The sequence below is a fragment of the Corylus avellana genome, chromosome 8 (genome assembly GCF_965113065.1).
Source record: "Corylus avellana chromosome 8, dhCorAvel1.hap1.2, whole genome shotgun sequence".
Classification (NCBI taxonomy): domain Eukaryota; kingdom Viridiplantae; phylum Streptophyta; class Magnoliopsida; order Fagales; family Betulaceae; genus Corylus; species Corylus avellana.
In genome coordinates, this window is record NC_142497.1 from 132,666 (window position 1) to 159,214 (window position 26,549).

The window sequence follows — 26,549 nt, forward strand, 5'->3', positions numbered from 1 at the left end:
TTGTACGTACAGTTGCCTCAAGTTTTGGGCTCTTTAATTGTCTTCATGCCAATCTCGGGAATTGTCTTCAAGTTTTGGGTTTTGGAATCCCAGGTCAACAAGTAAAGAAGTGAAGCCAGCTAGGGATATAGTTTTCTAATAACAATTAAATCATTTTCAGTGAATATATATAGGGTCTGTGACGAAGATTTGTTTCTTTTTTTTCGATGAATAAAGATTTGTTTCTGTACGTTCCTTGCAAATAAAGATTGGTTTTACACTTACAAGGCTAAGGCTTGTGATGATCGAAGGTATATTCTATATTACGCGCGTTGGATAATAATTATATACAATAGAATCGTAAGAAAAGAATAATAATTAGAATCAAAATAATTAATGATGGCAATGCGAAGACTTAACGGTAGGTAATACGAGACATGTGCTATAGCTTGTAAGAAAATTTGACCTTTTTATTATGGCTGTTCCATACATAAGAGGTAGTATTCTGAAAATTATTAGCAAGCTTCTTTTGGTGATAACAAACAAGAGATTAAATTTTTAAAGAATATGAAAAGGTTGCATGATTAATTGGTGCGCACCTTATATATATATATATCTGTGTCTTCACATATTGGCTTCTCTTTTGCTTCTTCTTTTTATTTAGATACCTTTGTGTGGATTTAAATGTTCTGATCGGTTGGTTTGATCTTTATATATATATATATATATATATCCAGATCGAACTAATTTATGCCCCTTGATGAATCGATTTCCCTTGTTGTTGCATATTGGTTCTAGCAGCTGTTCTTAGGCACATCAACATATTCTTGGCTCTCCGTTTCTATCATTTCTTTGTGCAATTGACTCAAAATTTATCTTGATTGCCTCGAATTCTCCCCATGGCTTCAGCTACTCAAACCTTCGTATAATAATCTATCATTTTAATTTGCTCATTTTTAAAATTAATTCACTCTATCTGCCAATTTATTGCAAGATCAAAAGGCTTTGATACCAATTGTAACAAACATATATAGGGTTTTATGAATTCTTTCTTCCACTTCGGAATCTGATTGTAATTAATAAATGATGGAATTTTAATTTGTAGAATGAAATGGTGTAGGGATATTAGAATAGATAAATGGAATTTGAAGTGCCAACACCTTCAAACAGTAGAACTGAACTCTAGATTTCTTTCTTGTTCAATGGGCTGGTTTGTTTATAAGGATTTAGCCCCCAGCCACCCTAATCTAACTATTTTATACAAGAGAAAAGGTCATTCGAATACAAATGAGCTAATAGCCCAACAACTCAAACCCACTGCTTTTTTTTTTTTTTTTGACATGTCCACACAAAGGAAGGGGGACGAAAAATTCGAACTAATAACCTCCGCTTTATTAAGCGTGGTCTACCACCGATTGAGCTACCCTTGAGGACAAACCCACTCCTATTAGATTGCTTACATTGTCCAAGGAAATGAGAATAATTATTTCTGACCAAATAATTGACAATTTAATTGTAGCTGTCCGTGAAACTTTTTGCTTAGTTTTTGTGTGAAATATACAATATCAGAAACATTGTAGGTGGGAAACAGAATTTCCATTTTCGTAGTTGGCACTTGGCACTGCTTTTTCCGAGTGGAAGCGTGTTAAAGGCCAGGAGTGAGGACTCACGTTACTCTTCTCTTCCCGCCCAAAGCCCTTTTCTCTCTCTCTCTCTCTCTCTCTCTCCCGGGTGCGTACAGCTAGGGTTCATCTACAATGGCTCCCTCCGATGATAACACAAGTAATAATGGACCGAAGATAGTAGAATTAGAAGATGAGATTGAAGGTGGAAACGTGGGCACCACCGATTACTACTTCGACAGGATCGGCGAGCCCGTGCCGATCAAACCCCATGACTCCAACTTCGATGCCGAAAGCCCTCCCTCTCAGCCCCTCGCCGTCTCCGAGCTCCGCGGTCTCATCTTCGTTGCCCATTCCGGTGGATTTTGTGTTGCTAGGACGGAGGACGTTATTGCCTCGGCCAAGGACATCAAGGACAAGGGAAGTGGCTCTTCTATTCAGGAGTTGAGTGTTGTGGATGTTCCCATCGGCAAGGTTCACATCTTGGCTTTCTCCGCCGAAAATTCTACCCTCGCTGCTTCTATTGATCGAAATGTCCATTTTTTCCCTCTTACTTCGCTTCTCAATAAGGTACGCTACGCTACCCTACCCTTTCATTTCTGTTCATTCTAGTTCAATTCTTATGCTTTTCATTAGAGCTGCAATGCGTATGATTACATGAGCTTGACCAATCTTCTCTTTCGAATTCTTATACGCAATTGCCCTTGCTAGTTAGGGTGTTGCTTTTGTATAATTCCTGTGTTCTTAGGGGCGCCTTAAGCTTTTAACAAGATTGGTTTACTTATCTAAAAAAATAATAATAATTCTTATGGTCAATTCATGTTATTCCATTCAATTGGTGAGGTCATTGTTGCGTCTTCTTTAGCATAACTTTTGTTTGATCTTGTCTCCAAATGGAAACTCGATTCTTTACTGTTTTTGCCTTGGTAATTTTTATAGAGCCAAAGGACCATTAAAAGTTTTCATTATTTGTTTTATGCCCCATATTGATACAAACTTCAGGTAGAACTCACTCTTGAAAAACTGGCTTACAAGGATAAGATGTCCAAGAGCTTATATATGTTGGACAATAAAGACAGTAACACATATTTAGCTCGATTTTGAGATAAACCCAAATACTAATCCCTGTTGCTAAGAATGCTGTTTATCATGTGCAACATGGATTACTGCATTGTTAGTAGTAAAATTGTTGGTTCCTTTCCGCACCACAGTGTTTGATAGAAGAGGGGGAGGTAAATAGTATGTGTGAGGTGCTGGGAGCTGTCATGTCCCATTATTGAACAAGCAGATAAACCAAAATATAGCACAATGCCTATAAAAATTTCATTTTACTCATCTTTAGTGAAGGTTACATGTAGAAATAAAAACATTCATGACGTAGTGGAAGACTAAGGTAACTAATCAAAGAGCAGCGTCTTTGATTCTGTAAGGAGAAGCGTCTTCGTCTTCTACCCAAAAAAATAAAAACAAGCCCGCAGGCTAAAAGAAGGATAAAACTCCGCAGAGTATTTGAGAGAGAATTCTCTAATTTTATAATAATTCCATTGATTGAGTTTTACATAATAAGCTAGCCTATTTATAGAAGAGAAATCCTTGGAGAAAAAGTAAACCTACTTCTAGTAGAGAAAGTAAATCTAATCTTAGTAGGAAAGTAAACATAATTCTAGTAGGGAAAGTAAACATAATTCTAATAGGAAAAGTAAATATACTCCTAGTAGGAAAATGATTAAAAGTAAATTATTTATTCTTGGGGGTGGGGACACACATGTCCTACATCAGTCTCCCCTTCTTGAAAAGAACTCGTCCTCGAGGTAAGTTCTGACTCCTCTGGTGGAAAATATTCAAAAATGTCTGCCACGTTGAATGTTGAGGATATCGCCATTTCTTCTGGAAGATCGATGACATATGCATTGTCGTTAATCTTTTCTAATACCTTGCATGGACCATACTTCTTATTCCTCAGCTTTCCAGAGGTACCAGTTGGCAGTCGCCCCTTGCGTAGATACACCATCACAAGATCTCCTTCTTGAAAAATCTTCGATCGCCAACCCTTGTCTGCTGCCGTCTTGTACTTAGCATAGGATTCTTCTAGATGCTGACGAACTCCCTCTTGGGTAGCTTTCACCCGTTCTGCTAAATGCTCCGCTGCCACACTTGCACCGGGTAGCTTAGTTAAAGCTGCAAGATCTACTGCAAGTCCCGGAGTTCTCCCATAGACAACTTCAAATGGTGCCTTCCCAATAGATTGATTCACCATGTTATTGTAGGCAAACTCAGCCTGAGCTAAAGCCAGGTCCCACTGCTTCGGTTTGTCACCTGCAATACATCGAAGTAAATTACCTTGAGTTCGATTAACAACTTCTGTCTGCCCGTCCGTCTGCGGATGGCTCGTGCTACTAAAGTTCAATGCTGTGTTGAACCGCCTCCATAATGTTCGCCAAAAGTGAGACAAGAACTTGGTGTCTCGGTCAGAAGTGATAGACTTAGGGACTCCATGCAATCGAACCACCTCTCGGAAGAATAGATTGGCCACTTGAACCGCATCAGATGTTTTCTTGCAAGCAACAAAGTGAGCCATTTTGGAAAATCTATCCACAATTACCATTATAGAATCTACTCCTCGTTGGGTTCTCGGGAGACCCAATACAAAATCCATGGATACATCTTCCCACGGTGCTTCTGGTATTGGTAGAGGCATGTATAATCCCGTATTTTGGGTTTGTCCCTTGGCGACCTGACAAGTCTGGCATCGTCGGACAAAATTACTTACTTCTTTCTTCAGTTGCGGCCAGTAATACCGCTCCTTTACCAGAGCAATAGTCTTGTCTCTTCCCAGATGACCACCCAAACCTCCAGCATGTAATTCTCGGATTATTTGTTCCTGTAAGGAACTCCTCGGAATGCACAGCCGATTCCCACGAAATAAATACCCCTCCTGAATATGTATCTCAGAAATTGGTTGCCCCACCTTGCAATGCTTCCAGGTTTCACCAAAATCTTCATCTTCCTCATATAACTCCTTTAGGCACTCGAATCCAGTCACTTCAGCTTTCATGGTGGTCAACAGGGTAGCTCGGCGGCTTAAAGCGTCAACTACACGATTCAGTTTCCCCGACTTATGCTTGAGAGAAAAAGTGAACCGTTGGATGTAAGAAACCCACTGAGCATGCATCCGATTCAGATTCTTTTGACTATTGATGAACTTTAATGCTTGATGGTCAGTATAGAGGACAAACTCTCGTTGGATCAGGTAGTGCTCCCACACCTTGAGGGCTCTCAAGACAGCATAAAGCTCCAACTCATATGTTGACCACTTCTGTCTTGCTTCTCCGAGCTTTTCACTAAAAAATTCTACGGGCTTCCCTTCTTGAGATAACACAGCTCCTATCCCGACGATTGATGCATCACATTTAACTTCAAATAGCTTGTCAAAGTCAGGTAAGGCAAGTACAAGTGCTGTGCATAGCTTTTCTTTGATGATTGAGAAACTTCGCTCGGCTTCGTCACCCCAGTTGAATTTTCCTTTCTTCATACACTCAGTGATCGGTGCTACAATACTGCTGAAATTCCGAACGAACCTTCTATAGAAAGTTGCTAACCCATGGAAACTTCTTACTTCTCCCACTGACTTGGGCGTGGGCCATTCTCAGATTGCTCTCACCTTCTCTTCATCCACTCGGATTCCATTGGCACCGACTACAAATCCGAGGAAGAGTAACTGATCCATCATGAAACTACACTTCTTTAAGTTGATAAACAACTTATTTTCACGGAGGACCTCCAACACTTTCCTCACGTGATCCATGTGATCCACCGGGTTGCGACTATAGATAAGAATATCATCGAAATAGACAACGACAAATTTTCCGATACAAGGTTTCAGTACCTGATTCATGAGTCGCATGAAAGTGCTTGGTGCATTCGAAAGGCCGAAAGGCATCACCATCCACTCATAAAGCCCCTCTTTAGTCTTGAACGCAGTTTTCCATTCATCTCCCGGTCGTATACGGATTTGGTGATATCCACTCCTCAAGTCAATCTTCGAAAAAATCTTAGCCCCAGATAGCATATCAAACATGTCACCTATTCGGGGAATAGGAAACCGATACTTGACCGTGATCTTGTTGATTGCCCGGCTATCCATGCACATTCGCCAACTCCCATCTTTCTTCGGTACAAGTAGGGCCGGTACTGCGCATGGACTCATACTCTCTTGCAAGTGTCCCTTCCGAATTAACCCCTCTACCTGCTCTTGCAAAATAGCATTCTCCTTTGGGCTCATTCAATAATGTGGCAAGTTCGAGAGACTTGCTCTCGGCACTAAGTCAATATAGTACTGGATATCTCTCATGGGCGGCAATCCTTCGGGCATCTCTTCAGGCATGATGTCTTGGAATTCTTCTAACATCGGTTGCATTATCTTGGGAACTTCTTGTGAGACGGAGCTCGGGGTACCCTCGGTCACCAATGCTATGATGTCTCGGGCCTCCTTAACTTCTTCTATAAATCCTGATCCAGTGGATAGGAGGACCAGCTTTCCCTTGGAATGAGTAGAATTTTCGACTTCTTGTAAGGGTCGAAATGTTATCTTCCGACCATCCCAAAAGATAGTGTAGACATTGGCTCTTCCTTGCTGCTGGGCATCCACGTCAAACTGCCACGGTCTTCCCAGGATTAAGTGGCATGCATCCATCTCCACAACATCACACAAAATAGAATCCGAGTAATGCTTACCGATCGAAAATGTGAAACGACATCTCTCGGTTACTAGTGTCTCGGTTCCCTGCTTGATCCATCTGATCTTATATGGAGCTGGGTGCTTCTCAATTTTCAAACCCAACGTTGAAACCATCTCCTTAGACATTACGTTCTCCCCGCTTCCACTATCAATAACCACATCACATACCCTCTGGTTGACTGTGCAGCGAGTACGAAAAATCTTGTGCCTTTGAGATTGATCCTCTTGCCTCGGGGTCAAGAGTAAACGTTGAATTACTAAGGATCGGGAAAGTGGGATTCCCTCCCTACCATGATCTTGACGTCTGGGTTGCTCTCCATAAGCATCCCGGTAGCCAGTGCCTTCATAGACATTCCCCATATGGCCAGCTCCACCGCGTTCATAACCTTTGAAGCCTGTGCCGCCACGACCGACTCCTCTACGTAATCCTCCCCTTTGACCTACCCCAATGTCCCGTCCGAATACTCCTTCAGCGAAGTCTTCATCGTCACTAAGATCATCATAGGCCGGTGGTCGGTTTATGGGTGCAGGTTGTTGGTGAGGAATAGGCCTCACTCAGATCCCATTGTCATCATGGGCATCATTGCCCCTGTGATTATGATTAGGACCTATGTGCATGCGCTCTATCATCTCCCGCATCTGGCGCATCTCCTGTTGCATCGTTTGCTGGATCTACTGGAACTCTTGGAATTCGGCTCTCCAAGGAGCCTCCCTGTCACGAGCAGCGTCGTTAAGGGAATCGTCACCGTTGCGCTGATTGGTCATGATCAGGATAAAGCCTGCTTTGATACCAACTGACGTAGCGGAAGACTAAAATAACTAATCAAAGAGCAGCGTCTTTGATTCTGCAAGGAGAAGCGTCTTCGTCTTCTACCCAAAAAATAAAAACAAGCCCGCAGGCTAAAAGAAGGATAAAACTCCGCAGAGTATTTGAGAGAGAATTCTCTAATTTTATAATAATTCCATTGATTGAGTTTTACATAATAAGCTAGCCTATTTATAGAAGAGAAATCCTTGGAGAAAAAGTAAACCTACTTCTAGTAGAGAAAGTAAATCTAATCTTAGTAGGAAACTAAACATAATCCTAGTAGGGAAAGTAAACATTATTCTAATAGGAAAAGTAAATATACTCCTAGTAGGAAAAGGATTAAAAGTAAACTATTTATTCTTGGGGGTGGGGACACACATGTCCTACATCAATTCAGCATGAAACTTCTATTATTTCTTGATGCTGTATAGTTTTGCTTTGCATGTGGACACTTCACTTTCTGTTGGCCGTAGTTGGTTCTACACAGATCTTTCATATGGCATACTTTTTACTAGCCCTACATACATTGAAAGAGCAGCATGCAGTGTCACTGACAAGACTTCTTAAATTTAATATACTCAGAGCAACTACTCATGATTTAATCCACTTCTCTTCAAAGCCTCTTCTCCTTTTGTTAAAACGCCACTTGGGGTTACATTAAAATGATGTGGATGCAAATAAAAAACTCATTCTTTATTAGGATAATCATAGTGAAATTGGATGCTAAGCAAATTTTACACTTTTGAGTATGCTAGGCCTGTCTTATATATATATAAACTTAATGATGGACATTCCAAACCTTCCAGGACCAACAACAAAAAAAAAGAAAAAAGAAGAAGCAAACGTGTAGGGTGAAACATCATTGTCTATCCATATATATATATATATATATATATATATATATATATATATATATACTTAATGATAGACATTCCAAACCTTCCAGGACCAACAACAAAAAAAGAAGAAGAAGCAAATGTGTAGGGTGAAACATCATTGTCTATCCATCTGAAAGCAGCAATCAAATTGATTTGGTTCAATTTATATTTAAAATTGTCTTTGTAGTGGCATTTGCTTATTCAAATCGCCAGCAACTGAAAATTTCTCTTTCATATTTTATTTCTACTGCCCATTACGCAGGAACCTAGACCATCTTTCTCACGTTCACTCGATGAATCAAGCTTTGTCAAGGATTTTAAATGGAGAAAAAAGTCAGAACATTCTTATGTTGTTCTTTCAAATTCTGGGAAGCTATATCATGGAGTGGTTGATGGGCCATTTAAAGATGTAATGGACAATGTCGATGCTGGTATGTTATATCCTGTTGTCTTTTATTCTATGATATGAGTCACATCCAGTTTTTAGTAATTACTCTTTCCTGCTGATGTGACATTTGCATCCTTGTGTCTCCAACAGATGCGTTTATGCTACATTCTCACATTAGCACACTGTAACATCATTACGAATTTCATTATTTTATTATTCTGATGCGCCAATGCTCAAGAACAAAAAGTTTTTTTTTGTTTTTTTTGTTTTTGGTTTTAAATTACAATTGTTATGAATACCTGTTTTTTTTTTTTTTTTTTTTTTTTTTTTGAAATGGAAAACGAAAGACTAAGAGCGAGTGACACAAAGTCTGCCTACTAAAACGTTGAGTGTAAAGAACTGACGATGATTTATATGGTGGTCATATCAGCAACACTGAATGTAATGTGAAAAATTCTTCACATGATTATATTAAGTAAACCACCAGGTTTACCTCTGTAGAAGTATTGAGTCAAAACATAATTTGTACTTACCAAAAAAATAATTTGAAATATTTCCTACTAATTTTGTGATATTTCTGGTCAGAGTGCTTCTCCTTCTTTTTAGTTGTAAAGTAAGACTTACTGGAAGACAGCTCTTTGTTTTTGCGAATGAATAATAATACTCTTAGTGGTGCTACTTCTTTAAAAGGTATCCGTAAGGGAGACCTTATTTTGTATGTAAAATGGTCCACATAGATGTCTTATTAGGAAATATAATTTCCGAACTGTTTAGACTGACATGAGTGGTAGGTACCACCTGTGGGCCTTGGCCTTGTAAGAGACCCAATCTCTATGTTTCACTGCATTTTCTACATAAGCCAATAGGACACTTTTCCTGCATTACAGTTTTGGGAATCACCTTTCTTAGTACCCTGTGAACTAAAAGAAACCTCTGGATGCATCAGTCACCAAAAGGAACAAGTAACCAATAGTTGTCCAAACTCTTCACTTAAGCTTCACTCCATATTTAAAACTGCAAAACTTTCTCCTTTTGGCACATCAACTCATTGCTCCAAGTTGTTGTTTTCATGCGTCTGTTGACACGAATTTTTTTCTCCTTTTCTTTTCTTTCTGGAAGCCTTTATCTTTTAGTTATGCTACATTGTCAGGATTTGCTTGAAAACTACATAAGAGAAGATTATTCTTGGTGATGTATACTTTCTGTTATGAATGTGGTATAAAAAACCGAAAAAAAAAAGAAAGAAGAAAAAGGAATTTGGTATAAAGGTGTTTTTTTTTTTTTTCTCTCTCTTATATAGTTTTTTCTCTTGCTTATTTTAAGTTTTTGCTTTATCATAGTTGAATGGAGTGTAAAAGGTGAATTTGTTGCTGTGGCAAGAAAAAATGCCCTTAGCATTCTCTCTTCAAGATTTGAGGAGCGGTTGTGCATGTCACTATCATTCAAGTCATGGATTGGAGATTCAGATGTGAGCTGCAGTGTAAAAGGTTTTTACTTTCTTTTTAATTAAATTCCAATCTATTGATTGTTTCCTCATCTATATGGTGTGCAGTTGTTTTTTTTTTTCCTAATTCGATTGAAGTCTTTTGTCTTGCTCAGTTAATTCAATGACAAGAATTTCTTGGTAGTTTATGCCTTTAATGAATTCCTAGCATATACATTTGACTTATTTGTGTAATTTTGGGGCATGTAAACTCTGTTAGTTGGCACTTGTCAAAGGTGTCAAAACAGAGGGACTAATTCTTGGAAAATTGATTAGAAACCTTGGTGAATAATGTTCATTAACTGTATTGAGCTGGCAAAGAATTCTACACCTGTAGATGCTGATTGATGTATTTTTTTTTCTTCATGTTGTGAAATTCCACTTGCACGCCTTATTTTTCCTGCATTTCGAGAATAATATTCATTAGCTGTATTGAGCTGCCAAAGAATTCTCATCTGTAGATGCTAATTGATGTTTTTTTCTTAAATGTTGTGAAACTTGCATGCCTTTTTTTTTTTCTTGCAATTCTTTATCAAACTAGATCTGGCTGAATGGTTCCTTATTATTTCTATGTGCTTTTGGAATTGGATAAACCCTTAGGCCTCGTTTGGTACGGAGAATGGGTATTCCATTAGGAAAATGAATAGTTATTACTGAGAATGAAGAAGGGTGGAATGTAATAGTTATTCCTATTCCTTCCACTAGTTCTGATTTCATCCACTTGTATTCTAATCCTTGCTAGTTCAGGGATGGCAGAGTTGTTGTGCCTAAAGTTTTTGAAGAAGTAAAATTCCTTGGATCATGTGAGAAGAAATATCTCCTCACAGAGGGCAGTATCCTGTGGTTTCTTGTCCTTTTGATAATGTTGCAGTCTTCACATATGCAATTTAAAAGGGGGTCTAAAGTTGTTTTAGAATTTAGAAAAGAATTCCTAGTATCACTTTTCCTTCACACCGGCTGCAGATATGCTATATTAATCTTTGGACAACCGTAGTAAATTACAATTGCTTTGTTTGGGAGTTAATTTTGTGCTGTTTAAGGGATGTCGAGTGTTGGAATTTCTCCAATATACCTCTGATTAAAGGTTAGAGTCCAACTTAATTTTCTTTTTGACACAGCAAAGAGAGACAAAAGGTTAGACTCTTCATGTGTCAATTTGTTGTGCTTATGTCGTTTTCAAAACATGCCATTTATAGTTGTACCCGGCTCATTTTCCAAAGATTTCCTTGTACTTGCATCCTCTTTAAGGAATGCCGCCTATAATTCCTAGAACATGTCTTTGCAAGCACCCATATTTGACATTTGGCCAATTCATGTGTATGTGTACTTGCATTCTTTAAGTAATGCCACCTATAATAACTAGAACATGTCTTTGGAAGTACTCATATTTGACATTTGGCCGCAGACACATGAGATTTCTTGGAGTTTATAGGTGAGAGTCTGTAATGTTAAATGGTTAGATTTGATATTTATTTTTTTAATGTGCTCTATACAGTTCTAATATGTTTTAACGATGGTATACCTATATCAAAAACTTATACGAGACTCGGAACTAGTACATATTGTCTTGATTTTTCCTCAGGTTAACTGGTATTTACAGATTTTGTTTGCTTCGTAACTTAAGCTGTTGATGGAGATACTATGCTTTCATTTTTTAATTGATAATTCACATATACCTGATGGGTCTTGAAATGACGGAGCTCACCCTCTTCCCATTCTTATGGGTGGAGAGTTTCTATTCTAGCTAAAGTTCATTGGCTTATACAAAATTGTGTTCTCTCTTGTAAGATGCAACCTTTCTTCTCTTTTTGCCTTGTTCTGTAAAAAATATTCCACATTCTTTGGCTTTGAAACTAAAATATTTCTTGAATAATTGTTCCAGTGGATTCTATCAGGTGGGTTCGTCCTGATTGCATTATTCTAGGGTGCTTTCAACATACTGCGGATGGCAAAGAGGAAAATTACATTGTCCAAGTTATCAGAAGCAAAGATGGCAAAATTACTGATGTTAGTCACACTACTTTTTGGATACTGATCCTGAACTTATTGTAAAGTTTGTTAGAGTTCTTATATAAGATGAGCTAGCAATGCATATTTCCTTTCTACTGCTTATTCATTACAATTGGGTGGCTGTAAAAGCCAATTTAGTGACCAAATTGTTGTTTATGAAAGAATAGATACACTCAATATGTTTCGCTTTCATGTTGGATTAGAAAAGGAGGATCACTCTTGGGTTAGAAACCCAGTACAATCATGTTGCCCCCCCCCCCCCCCCCCCCCCCACACACACACACCCTTTTTTCCACAGCAAACAGAAAAAGAAAAAGAAAAGATAATTAAGATCTTTTTTTTTTTTTTGATAGGTAAAAGATAATTAAGATCATTGACTTTACCATTTATGATAGTACAAATATTGGTTCATACTTTTGATTCGTATTATATTTCCCTGTCTACCTCATCTGTTGGTATGAAATGGAGGCCTCTAGCAGAATGCGGATTTATAGATTTTGATACTTTCTACATTTTTGTGGTCTATAATGAAGCAATCAGGTTTTCAACTCCTAAATATTTTTCATATAATACAAATAATAGTAAAAGAGCATTAACTAGGCTGCCTTATTGACATGTCACTATTTGGCAAATTCACGCACTTAAATGTAAGGAGTGCAACTTGGGGTCGCTGTTGTGCTGCAATTATATAAATATTTTGCATATGTATTGTATTTACTTAAAAATCTGTATGTACTGTTATAGTTTTGAGCATTGATTTTGTGAAATTGTTCTTGTAGGGTTCTTTCGAGCCAGTTGTGGTATCGTTTTATGATATGTTTCTAGGTTTTAGTGATGACATTTTGCCCTCTGGAAGTGGACCGCATTTATTCTTGAGCTATTTAGAACAATGGTATGTGTTGTAAATTTCACACCTGAAGGTTTTTGACTGTTTGACATTCAGAATTAATGAATATATTTTAGTGTTGCCTGCTGCAGTTAATTTTGCCTTAATATACTAATTATGGAAGCATGTCTGAATTTTGACCAATCCTGCTCTTTTTGGATCTTGTTTACTAGATCAAATTATTTGAATGTAGAGACTGTTTGGGATTGCCTTAAAGAGCTTAAAAGGTTCTTTTAGTACATAAAAATTTGTGCCAAGCAAAAATAGTTCCGTTTGGTAAAAAACGCAAAAACATACTTTTTTGCTCTAAAAAAGCCCAAAACACACTTTTTGGAGAAGCTTGAAAATGAGGTTTTTTTTTTTTTTTTTTCTTTCTAACAAGCTATTTTTGGCTTCTTCAATAAATAAAAGCTATATTTCCCAATGCAATTTCAAACAGGCTCATAATGTCTTGCCTATGTGTTGTAGAGAAGCCACAACTGTTGCTCTTTGCGCCTCCCACCGCTGGGCCCCCACCCACCCAAAAAAAAAAAAAAAAAGACGAAGATCTGTCCAAGTTTATCGGATTATGTTGTGAATATGATTAACCCTGAATATAGGGGAAAACTGCTTAGCCCATCAGGGGTGAAAGCTCCTGGGTTACCTGGTAACTGATTCTGGCGGGTGGGGTCAGTTACCCGTAGGAGTTTGATTAACGGTAAGGATTGTTGTACAGTATGCGTTTGCGACGTGCAATTAATCTGAGTAAAGTTTTTTTTTGATAAGTAATAAGAAGTTTTATTAAAAAGCGTATAGGCGCCCCAAGGTACACTGGGAGTATACAATAGGATCACCTAACTAGAAGGAGAAAAACGAAGAAGAAAATCATCATAACTAATCGAAACAGGAGAGACATGCGCAACGGTCCAAAGATACAAAGTTTGAAAGCAAGAGGCTAAAATGTCTTCCCAAGTCCCCTCCACATCCTCAAAGCACCTATTATTCCTTTCCCTCCATAGACACCAAAAAAAGCACGTAGGCACCATTTTCCACACCGCGGCACTCTCCCTCCTCCCCGAAGACCACCAACAAGCGAGCAAATCCGAAACCCTCTTCGGCATCACCCAAGACAACCCAAACCGCCCGAAGAAGGTGCTCCACAAAGTATAAGCTACCTCGCAATGAAGGAGAAGATGATCCACCGTCTCCTCGGACTTCTTGCACATACAACACCTATTTGTCACAATCACCCGTCGCTTTCTAAGATTGTCCAGGGTCAAAATTTTTCCCAAAGCCGCCGACCACACAAAAAAACTCGCCCTCAGAGGAGCTTGGGTACGCCACACACTCTTCCACGGAAATCCTCCCCCAACAGGACTCGCCAAGGCGGCGTACAGGAGCTTGACCTTGAATCGGCCTCTTTTGGAAGAATTCCACCACAACCTATCTTCACACCCTCGCCTCACTTGAGCAGCATGTAACACCTACGTTATCAATTAATCTGAGTAAAGTTCTCCTACGTTATCAAAAAAAAAAAAAAAAAAAAAAAAGGGCGGGGGGAGGGGGGGGGGGGGAAATGTCTCTCTGCATTTAGAAACACTTCTTAATTGTTTTAGAGAAATGGTTATTTCCTTATAAATAAAAAAGTGTATCACATGGAGGAGAGTTCCTTCCAAACATGCCAGAAGCCAAAAGTAAAAACTGCCCTAAACATATATTCTAGATAAGAAGGTAATTTCAAGTTGTATGTAAATGACATGCTCTGTTCATGGAGAGAGTTTGTAGAAGACTAGTGTTCTGATCAGATTTTCTATTTCAGTCACCGAACTCATGAATGCCACTTTTTCACCAAATTCATGTGCCCTGGTTACTTGTTTAAGCAGCCTTTTGCCCAGCTCTGTATACGAGTAATTATTATGATTGGACATGTATTTTGGGGTGTTTAGTTAGAAACCCCTTTGATTCATAATTGTTTCTAAGTAACTCATTGCATCTCGTATGTGAAAAAACCGACCCATTTGCTCATAATTCTTTTCCTCTACATTCTTCATTTTCAAATCATTTAGCTATGTGTAATCTTATTACTTCCAATTAAGTATTTCCTTGTGTTTACTTATAAAAAAAAAAAAAAAGTATTTCCTTGTGTTCGATTCCCCACACCTCCAAATCCTTATATACTTATAAAAAATAAAAAATTTCTTGCACGATGATAATATTGAACAGATTAGGTGATGCCCAACTTTTTTTTTTGCATGTTACAACAGTGAGCTTGCAATTACTGCTAATAGGAAGAATACAGATGGACATATTGTGTTGCTTGGTTGGTCACCAGGTGATGAGATAAATGAAGTTGCAGTCGTCGATATTGAACAAGACAAATGGCTGCCGAGGATTGAGCTTCAAGGTGCTCAAAATTGTATCCTATTAGAGCAAATGGATGAAGTGATCTTTTTGTTTTACATGGTTTTTTTCCCGTTACTATGAATCATCAGTTTGTGTTATACATTTATTACATAAACATTTGCTTTCTACATGAAAATTTGAATAGCTCATCTACCTCTAAATCTCCAAACTCTTCTATTTATCCTCTAAGAGGCTAGATGACTTGAAGATCCTATATACACATTAGGGTGCTGCTACTTTGAAGTCCATATTTTTCTGTGCTTATGTGTGTTTATAATGAATTCCATGACCCTCATCATAGTGTTTAGACGACTGAATATTATGTCTACTATCAGGTTTTTCTATAAAAAATTTAATAGTCAGTGAGATATTATAAGCGCTTTGCTAACCCCGTTTCTTCAATTGCCTTGCTGCTTGTCTCTCTCTTTCTCTCACGCACACAAATAGACATATAAGCATACATCAATGCATGCATAAATACACACACATACACACTTAAATATGTGGTGTGTGTGTGTGTGTGTGTGCGCGCGCGCCCCTATGTAACCATACATAAATACACACCCGCAAAACACATTAATGCATATATAAATGCGCACACACACATTGTTGGAAGACCCAAGGATGGGGACATACTAAAGAGGCTATTTGGAAAGTTATTCCTCTGTTCTTAGTGTGGAGCATTTGGAGAGAGAAATCGGCACCTCTTTTAGGACTGCGACTCCAATGTGCTATGTTTAAAATCCTCTTTTTTCTTTTCATCATTTTCTTGACATTTTTTCTGTTTTTAGCTAGGTGTATCTCTTATATATGTGTACTTGGGTTGCCTATTTTGTGCTTTTTAATGATATTTCGTTTACTTATTAAAACAATTATCATGATTTTCATGTTCTTTTTTTTTTTTTTTCTTTTTTTTTTTTTTTTCTCCTTCTAACTAGGTGTTTTCTCTTGTATACTTTTCATGTACCTGGAGGCACCTTACATTGTTAATGATTTTTCTTATAAAAAAAATTCTTAAAAAAATGATTTTTTTTTTTGAAATCTCTCTTAGATTGGGCTGTAGTCTATGTTCCTAATTTTTCCTCTTCGAATCTTGTAGATCTTGTTAAACTTTTTAGATTTTAGGCTTCTTTAGGATGGTTGTATCTCTTGTATACTCTTTCATGTATGAGGGCTTTGTCTTTTCTTCTAATAAATTATTATTCATAATAAAAAGTGCGCACATGCACACACGCATACATCAATACATACATAAATACACACATATAGATACATACTTCAATGCATGTGTAAATGCACAAACAAATGCTTGTAAATATGTGTGTGCGTGCATGCATGCTGGTTTGAATTTATTTATGCTTATTTTTCAGGATTCTGTTGCCACCACTAATTAAAAGTTTGCTCATATGCCCATTCTTTCAGAAAATGATGATGATAATTTGATCCTGGGGCTTTGTGTTGACAAAGTTTCACTCTATGAGAAAGTGAAAATCCAACTTGGAGTTGAGGAACGTAGAGAGCTCTCGCCATATTGCATTCTTCTATGCCTTACTCTAGAAGGCAAGCTGGTCATGTTCCATGTGGCCAGGTAGTTCTCTATGATGTCTTTCACACCTCCCTCTATGTTAAGTATCATGTAACTCAGGTGCTGCACAAGTAGGTGTCTAAGTTCATTTAAGTGGTTCTGAGCACCCTGAGCATTGCTACTATGATTTTTGCACTACATTTGTCTATATTAGACATTAAATCAAGTTTTTTTGCAGTGTACAAGGAACTTCAGTTCCACCAGAGGTTATTTCTGCCCATTCTGATGAGGAAAAGTGGGAAGGGGATGCTAATACGGTGGTACCTGTAGAATGTCCTTTATCCAAACCTTCACTTGGATTAGATAAACCAGAACTAGAACAGGTATCTCTGGGTTTTCATATCGGGGATGTAAACAGCAAGGAACTTAAGACACAAGAGAGCGAGATTTCTGCCAAAAGTGATCCAAAGCCTTTTGATGTGAGCAAGAGTTCAGTGCCTCCTTTTGTTGCCAGTCCTGTATCCGTCAAAGAAAGTAATTCTAAAAGCTGGAAAATTGAATCCCAGGTAAATTCAGTGTCCTTTGAAACTGATAGCCATTGCACTGTCCCTGCCACAAAGCCATACCAAGATGCAGACGGTCAACAAATACACCCTTTCAGACAGCAAAGCACAAAATTAGATCAATCATCTTTGGCAGGTCCCTTTAACATGTTTAGTGACTCAAGCAAGACGGGAAGTCAAGAATTTGCAGACCTTGGATCTATCAATTCTTTTGTAGGAAGAAATCCTGCTGATACCCCTGGTCAATCAAACCAAAAAAATTTACAAAATAGTGTTGGGCTGCGTAAGGAATCACCGGGACACATTGGATCGACTAACTTACAGAGTGCTTCATCTCAGTCGCGGTCAAGTGGAAAATTTATATTTCCAAAAGAGAGTAATGCAAGATCTTCATTTTTGCCTTCAGGTTCTATTCAAGGCAACCAAACTGAAAACTCAGGCCTCAGTTTTGATGCTGCAAATGTTTCTGGAGGCCTAGCTGTAAAACCTTTTCGCTTAAAGGATTCCTCTGGTACATCTACTTCAGTCAATTTTTCTGGTGGACCAGTTCAGGGTGGGGCACAGAGAACATCAACAGGAGCAGGGAATATTGAATCATTATCTTCCCTTCGCAGCTCACAAATGTCAGTACAGGAAAATTTTGTATTGCGAAAGCCTCCGAACCATAAGCTTCATCCTTCCAAGGAAGATTACCGAACTCTGCCCCAGTCAGGCATGCTGAACTCTGAACCAAACTTATCAAAACAGTTTGGAAATGTAATGTACATTTCTTATACCTTTTAATTTTTGCAAATACTCAGGGAGTAGAAGTTCAGATCAGCATTAGAGTGTAGTTCTTTTAAGATTAACACAAATGCTGTCCCAGCTGTGACTGACTTAAAAGTTTGCTATGTTATGCTCCTGGAATTCACAATAGGACATCCTTGCTAGCATTTCTATAGGTTTCTAGATTGTAATTTCTCAAGTCCAATTTTCTTTTCTGTCAAGAGTTGCGAACCTGTTGGAAGATCCAAGTCCACCAATTTTCTTCTCATTCTCATTCTCTTGTTTTTTTTTTTTTTTTTTTGGGTGGGGGACAGGGAGATGTTTTCCTGAAAATAAGTTGTTGCAATTTCCTTCATCTTGTTTTGTTCATTTTTTCCTCCTTCCAGATAAATGAGATGACCAAAGAGCTGGATACACTTCTGGAATCTATAGAAGCAGAGGGTGGTTTCAGGGATGCCTGCACCATTTACCATAAAAGTTCAGTTGAAGCATTGGAGCAAGGCCTGAGGACCCATTCTGACAAATGCAGAGTATGGAAGGTAATTTTTTTGTATTTGACTCGCTCATATCTTCTGTGTCATTTATATTAATTTTACGCACTTGTTGGCTCTAGCTTTGAGTTGCTTTATATGATGTCACTACTTGGTTTGTGAGATTTTCAAAAGGATCCTGTTCAATCAAAATAGTAAGGTCCAGTTGCATACTTTAGTTACTTTTTACAATAATATGGAAAAGAGTTTCATAGATACTAAAAGTAAGGACGTAATAGTCATAGATACTAAAAGTAAGGACGTAATAGGAGAGGAAAGTTCTCCAGTCTTCTCGTTCTGTGGAATAGGCCATAAGGAGACTAGCATTTGCAAGAAAAAAGCAAGAGATGGCAGTGGCTAATAAAAACATCAGCCTACGATCCTACAAAATTTTTAGTGGGAATGATCATTTAAGGAGAGAATCTCAAGGTAACTCCCCCAACCCCTTTTCCCTCGCCATCCCTCCAAAACAAAATTCAGGGAGAGTTTATGTCTGACAATAAAGTTCCCTTTGGAACTGGCTGATTTGGGAGGTTATGAAAACCATTCAACTAGAGAGTAGATGAAATGAAAAACATTTGTATCCAGTAATATCTGTGTTGACCAATAAAGAATATAGCCTTAAATGGAACTTGGGAATGCCAAATGCTCCTAACTTGGCATTGATGAATCTAACCTCTATTGTCTCCCCTTTTAAAATTAATGGTCAAAACAGCTCAAGAACGAGCTATGGTTGCTGGGCAAGCTATGGTTGCTTGTATTCTCTGTCTTAAAGTGAAATGGGTATGCCTAAGAAGGTAATTGTGTGTCTTTACTTTTGATAAGTAATTGTGGGCTCAAAAAAAAAAGAGGTAATGTGTGCCTTTGGATAAAAAAGTTGGTTCAGAAAGCATAGGAGTTTTCTCATTTAGAATGTTAAAGGAGACTATTTGGAAGGAAAGAAATAATCCTACATTTAGTGGTGCTGAGCTGTCTATTATTGAGTTGCACTATTTTTGAGATTGTTGTTCGAGTGGTCTTGTGCACTTGAAACATAGTAAATTATTGTTATATATATATATATATATATATATATATATATATATATATATATATATATAATGGATTCTCTTTCTTTTTTATTATTATTCTTTAGGAGAGCTTTCTATACACTTCTTTTGTACATTAGTTTTCCCCTTTATTCTGATAAAATGTATACACACACATAGACACATACATACATAATCATGTCTTAAGCTTGTTTGAATTTTAGACATTTGCTCTTTTGGTAGTATATCTGTATATCAGTATATGTATGTGTTTTTCTTTTTTCTTTAATAACATTTGTGTTCTCCGTTGTTGTGATTCTTAAATTTTATCACTCGTTTGAATCTTTGTTGTTTTTGGACTTTGTAGAGGATAATGGATGAACGACTTGGAGAGATCCAAAATCTTCTTGATAAAACTGTTCAAGGTATTGTTCTATGCAAATGAATCACATGAATGAACAGTATTGATTATTTATCATCAATTTGAGAACCTTAAGAGATCTATATTGGATATTGTTATAGATTCATCTAGAGGGTCCTATGCTCAATTTTATGGTTCTTGCAATCTCAAACAATGTGCATCTAATATGCTCTTACTATAGTGCCATAATATTTTATCGAGCACTCAGATAATAAGTATGGAAGCAGGTATGAGAGATGAAATTGTGATCTTGAATAATTACGGTACCATTTACAGTGGAATTACTTGAAAAGGAGTATATTCCTTGTTAAAAACTTTTTCAAGATGCGTGAGATGGAAATGTCTGATAAACTTAAAAAAATTCTTCTTATTGTTATGCATTAGTCTTTGAAGTGGTTTCTCTGAAACCTGTGCGTGGTTTTTCATTATATTAAAGTTGAGAAGGCTAAAAGTGGACTTTGATCAGGAAGGCCTAAGGTGGACAATTAATATTACCCATCAAGCTCTTGATAATTCGATTGATTTGCATCATGTTGCTTCAAACTCAGTAGGGCTCACAATTTGATGTTATCATACATTAGGCCCTTTAATTTTACCATTTTAACTTTTACATTATCTTCAAAGAGCCAACTTGATTCCACATATATGATATTATCTTTAGGTAAATCCCAATTGATAGTAGGCTTAGATCTAAGGTTCCAGGTGTTGTTTGTAAGCTGGATATTGTAAAGACTTTTGACCATGTCAATTGCGATTTTCTTTTGATCGAGCTCTATTGAGAAAATGCTTATGGCGTTATGCTATGGAGGGATAGGCTTTGTGGAGATCAGTGGTGAAGTCTAAATATGATAGTTTAAGGGGTAGTGGTATTCTAAGGAGGTAATGGGGTCATTTGGAATTGGAGTGTGGAAATATATAAGGAGGGGGTGGGCAACATTTTCAAAATTTGTTAGATATGATGTGGACAATAGGTCAAAGGTCAGGTTTTTTGCAAGATGTGTGGTGTGGGGAACAACCGTTAAAGATATCTTATTCGGACTTGTATAGTATTGCATGGTGCAAGGATGTGTGGGTGGCGGATCATATGTAGTTATGAAATGGGAGTATTCAATGGAATATATTTTTTACCAGACTAGTATATGATTGGGAGATGGATTTGGTCTCCTCTTTCTTAGAGATGTTGTATTAAGGCAAGGAGATGTGGACAAAATATGTTGGATCCCTTCCAAAAATAACAAGTTTGAAGTAAGGTCATATTATCAAGTGTTAACCACATCTACTGGTTCCCTTTTTCCATGGAAGAGTATTTGGAGAGTTAAAAGCCCTTTTGAGGGTAGCGTTCTTTGTATGGACAACGACATTAGAGAAAATATTGACTTTGGACAGCCTGAGAAAAAGGAACGTTGTTGTGGTGGATTGGTGTTGTACGTGCAAGAAGGGTGGAGAGGCCATTGATCACCTTTTTCTTCATTGTGAAGTAGCAAGAGATTCATAGAGTTCGCTTTTCATTCTGTTTGGTGTTGTTTTATGTCTAGAAGGGTGAGAGAGTTGTTGGTGAGTTAGGGAGGTCAAGTGGGACGTTGTACTATTTTGGAAGTTTGGAGGTTGGCTCCTTTGTGTTTAATGTAGTGTATTTGGACAGAATGGAATGCAAGGAGCTTTGAAGAGACTTTGGTGGTAGAGCTAAAAAAGATCATGTTCAATTCCCATTACACGAGGATAGCAACACAATAATCTTTTATTATTATTATTATTATTTTAAGTTTTCCTGAGTTTTGGACATTCATTCTTCTTTTTCTCCTTAAAAGGGGTTCTCTTGTATACTTCTGGGTGCTAGGGTTGTGCCTCTTTACGCTTTAATAATGAGATTTAATTACTTGTAAAAAAATGTTTTGATAAATATAAAAATATGAATCCTACTTGTATGACCACATCCCACCTGGTGACCTTACATCTTTTCTGCTTGTCTTGTCTGACAATCTTATGCATCGGTCAGTATCGTGATTTAACTTACAAATAGTTGTCTGACTAACTCAGTTTTGGCAAGGAAAATATACATGGAAGGCATTGTTAAACAAGCTTCTGATACCCAGTATTGGGATCTCTGGAATCGCCAGAAGTTGAGTTCTGAATTTGAGCTGAAGCGGCGGCATATATTACAAATGAATCAGGTATAACAGTTATTTTTCACTAGACATAGACTTGTCCGACCTGAGGTTCAATTTTTGTGTTTGCTACCTGTCCCAGGATTTGACCAATCAATTAATTGAACTGGAAAGGCATTTCAACAGCCTCGAGGTCAATAAATTTGGTGAAAATGGTGGAGGTCATGTGGGTCAGAGAGCTTTTCAGAGTAGAGTTAGGCCTTCAAGGTATATTGCTTTTATGAAAGATAAGTGAATTCATCCTACCTGTAAATTCTTTATTTTACTTCAACTATAGAACATTTAGCTTTTCCTTCTAATTTGTTGGCATTTATTGTATATTTATGGGATCCCAAAAACAGGCCAATTGCAGAATACTATTTAGTTTTGGATCTCTGAACCAAAGTAATTATAATTTCTAATTTTTACTTGACACATTCTTGTTGCAGACAAATTCATTCATTACATAGTTTACATAGCACAGCTAGTTCACTGTCAGCAGCTGCTGAGCAACTTTCTGAATGTCTCTCCAAACAAATGGCAGTTCTGAGTATAGAGTCGCCTGTAAAACGAAAAAATGTCAAAAAAGAGTTGTTTGAAACAATAGGGATCCCTTATGATTCCTCTTTCAGCTCTCCAGATGCAGCCAAAGTTAGTGATACCCCTTCAAGTAAGAAACTCTTACTTTCTTCTGGTTCTGCTGCTGCTAAAGATCAGTCCAGGAGAAACCAATTGAGTGCTGTGAAGAGTTATGAACCAGAAACGGCAAGGAGGAGGAGAGACTCACTAGATCGGGTAAGGACTACTATATTTTAGTTTCCCTAATAATTATGTAAGCCACTTTTTGCATTAAATATTATACTCTGTCAATTGATGCTTAGTTTCAGAGCTCAACTTGGTCTTACTGACATTAGCTTTACTTTGATGACCAAATCTGTGAAATGAGTCTGCTGAAGTGTTGGTGATATGATTGCTTGCATTTGTTTTTCTCTTGCCACTAGTTAATAATAGAATTTCTTTAAATTATTCTGCCAGTATTTGCGGAATTCCTATGAAGCAGTGTAGTATGACCATCTCTTCTCGGGGCAAGCAAAGTTTAAATTTTTTTAATGTCTTACTTCTTTTATCTATTAAAGTATATATCTCTACATGCGAACATTTAGGATACATACACGGTGAGATAACTCAATCCCCTCATTTCTCTTAATTTGCCAAACTGTGATAAGAAAATTTTTACTTCTCACCAAGTAGTGCTGCTGACTGATCAAAGACCAACTTATAATTTTTTTTTTTCCTGATGACCTGCATCAGAGTTGGGCTAGTTTTGAGCCTTCAAGAACAACTGTTAAAAGGATCCTTTTGCCAGAATGCGAGAAGGAAAGCATGAGTGGGTCATCTTTTTCTATGAATAAGCAGCATTCTAACCCCCGCTTGCTGGATGGTTCAGCAGCTGCTCGCCCACCAGATTGCACAAACCCTTTAACCTTCTTCTATTCATCTCCAAACAAAGGTGATGCAAAACTAAGTGCAAACTTAAAACCTTTTTTGGCTTACAGTTGGAAGCTTAATAAGAGACAGTGGCTGATCATTGCTCTTCCATTTTGATGTGTTTAGCAGGCATTCAGGATACATCAACAAAACAAGCCTCTAAGAGCACAAATCAATTCACATGTGCTAATCAGCTTCCGGCACCATCACAAACTGTGGGGATAAAGTCTCCTACATTGCAAAGACACAATATTTCAGCATTGTCATCTCTGCCAGCATCTCAGTTTTCACCTGTAACAGAAAAGGATCACACTAGGGAAACTAGCGATATGGCCACAGAAATTTCCTTCAGTGCGATGACTTATAAGCCTGGTTCAGTTCCAATAAATGAAGCTAAGTCAATGCTGCAGTCTGAGACTAATCGACATCAGAAACCATTAACACCCACAATGTTAACCACACAGGCACCGTCATTGCCAAAGAAATCCAGTGGAATTTCTGATTCAAGTAGTAAAGAAACTATGGTCACAAGTTACATAATTGGGACTAATAAGGATAAGGCTTTAACTACAAAAAGTTCACTTTTTGAATCTGAGGAAAAGCATGAATCTCCATCCTCTTCCACATTTAATGTGCAGGCAGCTCCCAGCCTAACTAGACAAGTTCAGCTTGATGCTCCTGTGGGCAGAAGCCAACCTGGTGAAAATGTGTTACTTTCTCCGAAATTTCCAGTATCAGCTTCAGCTCCCTCATCTCCAATGATCAATTCAACGACAGCTCCTCCTTCCTCTTCATTATCTGCTCCAACTGTGCCAACCTCTTTATCTTCAGTTCAACTAAGCAGACCTTTCACCACTTCTAATTCAAGTGCAGATCCTAACCAAGCAGTCTCAACATCCTCCTCATCAACTTCCACTTCTCCAATCGCCCCTTATGGTTCCTTTTCCTTGCAGGCTTCTAAAACATTGGTGACCTCAAATACTCCTTTAGCGTCCAACTCCGAGTATCCTAAGACACAGCCTCCCGTGGACAAATTTAGTTTAAAAACAGATACAGATGCTAGTACACAAGCACCACCTGTGCAGTCTGAGGCTCCCAAAGGTGAAGTTAAATCGAAGCTTGAAGCTTCAAGAATAGCTAGTGCTGCAGTTGAAATTTCAACGAGTCTGGCATCTGGAAGCCAACCCAGTTTTAACATGGCAAATCCCACACTTAATGTCTTATTGAATGCTCAACCAGAAGAGCCATCTGCTGCACGTGTTCTGTTCCCAACACCACTCTCAACTTCTGGGAGCGCAGGTGGTGAAAAGAATGAAAGTCTGGATGTTGCAGTAACAGAAGAGGACGAGATGGAGGAGGAGGCTCCTGAAAGTAACACAGCTGAACTTACTTTGAGAAGCCTTGGTGGGTTTGGAATCAGCTCAACCCCCAATCCAGCTGCTCCTAAATCAAATCCATTTGGTAATGCAGTATCAAGTCCGATGAGCTCAGCATTTAACATGACAATTCCTAGTGAAGTGCCGTTTCGCCCTGCATCTTTTAGCTTCCAATCTCCCCACTCCTCACAACCATCTCAACCAATGAGTTCGACTGCATTCTCTGGTGGCTTCAGTACTGGGACGAATGCTCAAGCTCCAACTCAGACTGGGTTTGGCCAGCCGGCGCAGATTGGATCTGGGCAGCAAGCACTGGGATCAGTTCTCGGTGCTTTTGGACAGTCAAGACAACTTGGTACTGGTCTACCGGGTACAGGTTTTGCGTCTCCCAGTGGTTTTGGTGGTGGCTTCCCTGGCACTAGTTCAAGTGGTGGGTTTCCAAATGCTTCTCCTGGAGGTGGATTTGCTGGTGTAGCATCTACTGCTGGTGGGTTTGCTGGTTTGGCTTCGGCTAGTGGTGGGTTTGCTGGTGCGGCTTCTGGGGTTGGGGGATTTGCAGGTATGGCTTCAGCAGGTGGTGGGTCTGGCAGCGCTGCCTTAGTTGGTGGTGGGTTCCCCGGGGCAGGTGGTATTTTATCCATCTTATTTTACATGGTGTTTTGATTTAAGTTCTTTATGAGGTCTTCTCTGATTTATGTTATGCGAATATGTTTAGGTGGTGGATTTGGGGCTTTCAGCAGCCAAGGTAGTAGTGGTTTCTCTGCATTCAATGGCAGCACAGGGGGTACTGGAAAACCTTCTGAGCTCTTCACACAGATGAGAAGATAGTTTTGCCGTATTATATAGTATAGATAAAAGCTCATGGGAAGCTTAATTTGATCACAGCAGTCAGATTCCAATGAAGGCAATTATAGAATAATAACGTCCTAAAAACATTTAACGAGAGACTCGCTGGGCCATAGGCTTCCTGTCGTGCGTGATATGTACAATAGATTCCCAGTTATGTACAATGATATGGCTTTCTAGCAGGTTAAAGCTCTCTTCTTCTTCTTTTTTTCATTCTTTTTTTTTTTTTTTTTTTTTTCATTCTAGATTATATGTTGTGGCTAATTTAGTTGGTCGAACTGTGTGACAATTATAGTTTCTCTCTCAACGACCAAATCGTTTGTAATTAAAACTAAAATTTCAGTGTGCTTGAAGACTCTGGAAGTATAATTGTGAATGTGAAGTCAATTATCCAGATCAGAAGTTCTACTTCAGCAACTGGAAAACTTAGCATGAAGATGACCTCCTGTCTTATGGCCTGCCTAGCTGCCTATGAGACAAGTTGTCACAAATTACATGCAGCTAAAATTGCTAATACTTGACAGCCGTGAGCCTTGCGCACATTAGCATTACAATTCTATTCCCCTTTGCTTTGAAGTTTGAACCCTTGCCTCTATTGCTACTGAATGTGGATAGGCTTTGATTGTATTAAGCACATGCAACCATGTCACCCCTTCTACAAGATCAAGCACTACTTGACTCTAGTTCCT

The 26,549-nt window shown here is 38.3% G+C and overlaps 1 protein-coding gene across 2 annotated transcripts; it reads left to right on the forward strand.

Moving 5' to 3' along the window:
- Window positions 1–1,671: 1,671 nt before the first annotated feature.
- On the forward strand, window positions 1,672–26,254 carry LNO1 (Nuclear pore complex protein). Of its 2 annotated transcripts, none has more exons than XM_059573575.2 (16): window positions 1,672–2,171; window positions 8,288–8,456; window positions 9,754–9,900; window positions 11,779–11,903; window positions 12,686–12,798; window positions 15,036–15,175; window positions 16,597–16,762; window positions 16,938–18,018; window positions 18,414–18,566; window positions 19,953–20,010; window positions 22,044–22,177; window positions 22,254–22,378; window positions 22,600–22,945; window positions 23,462–23,660; window positions 23,765–25,639; window positions 25,730–26,254. In XM_059573575.2, exons 1-16 carry the CDS (start codon window positions 1,737–1,739, stop codon window positions 25,840–25,842), a joined length of 5,379 nt encoding a protein of 1,792 aa, XP_059429558.2. In that variant the 5' UTR covers window positions 1,672–1,736; the 3' UTR covers window positions 25,843–26,254. The 2 variants fall into 2 exon arrangements, with proteins under 2 accessions (XP_059429558.2, XP_059429559.2); XM_059573576.2 differs by having other exon boundaries at window positions 23,768–25,639.
- Window positions 26,255–26,549: the final 295 nt, after the last annotated feature.

What these genes read in the sequence shown, in the direction of transcription:
- LNO1 (XM_059573575.2), top strand. Translation starts at nt 1,737, where the DNA reads ATGGCTCCCTCCGATGATAACACAAGTAATAATGGACCGAAGATAGTA. An exon ending in ATATATTACAAATGAATCAG is followed by an intron (nt 22,178 to 22,253) that starts GTATAACAGTTA and finishes TACCTGTCCCAG; the next exon opens with GATTTGACCAATCAATTAAT. An exon ending in AGTAGAGTTAGGCCTTCAAG is followed by an intron (nt 22,379 to 22,599) that starts GTATATTGCTTT and finishes TTCTTGTTGCAG; the next exon opens with ACAAATTCATTCATTACATA.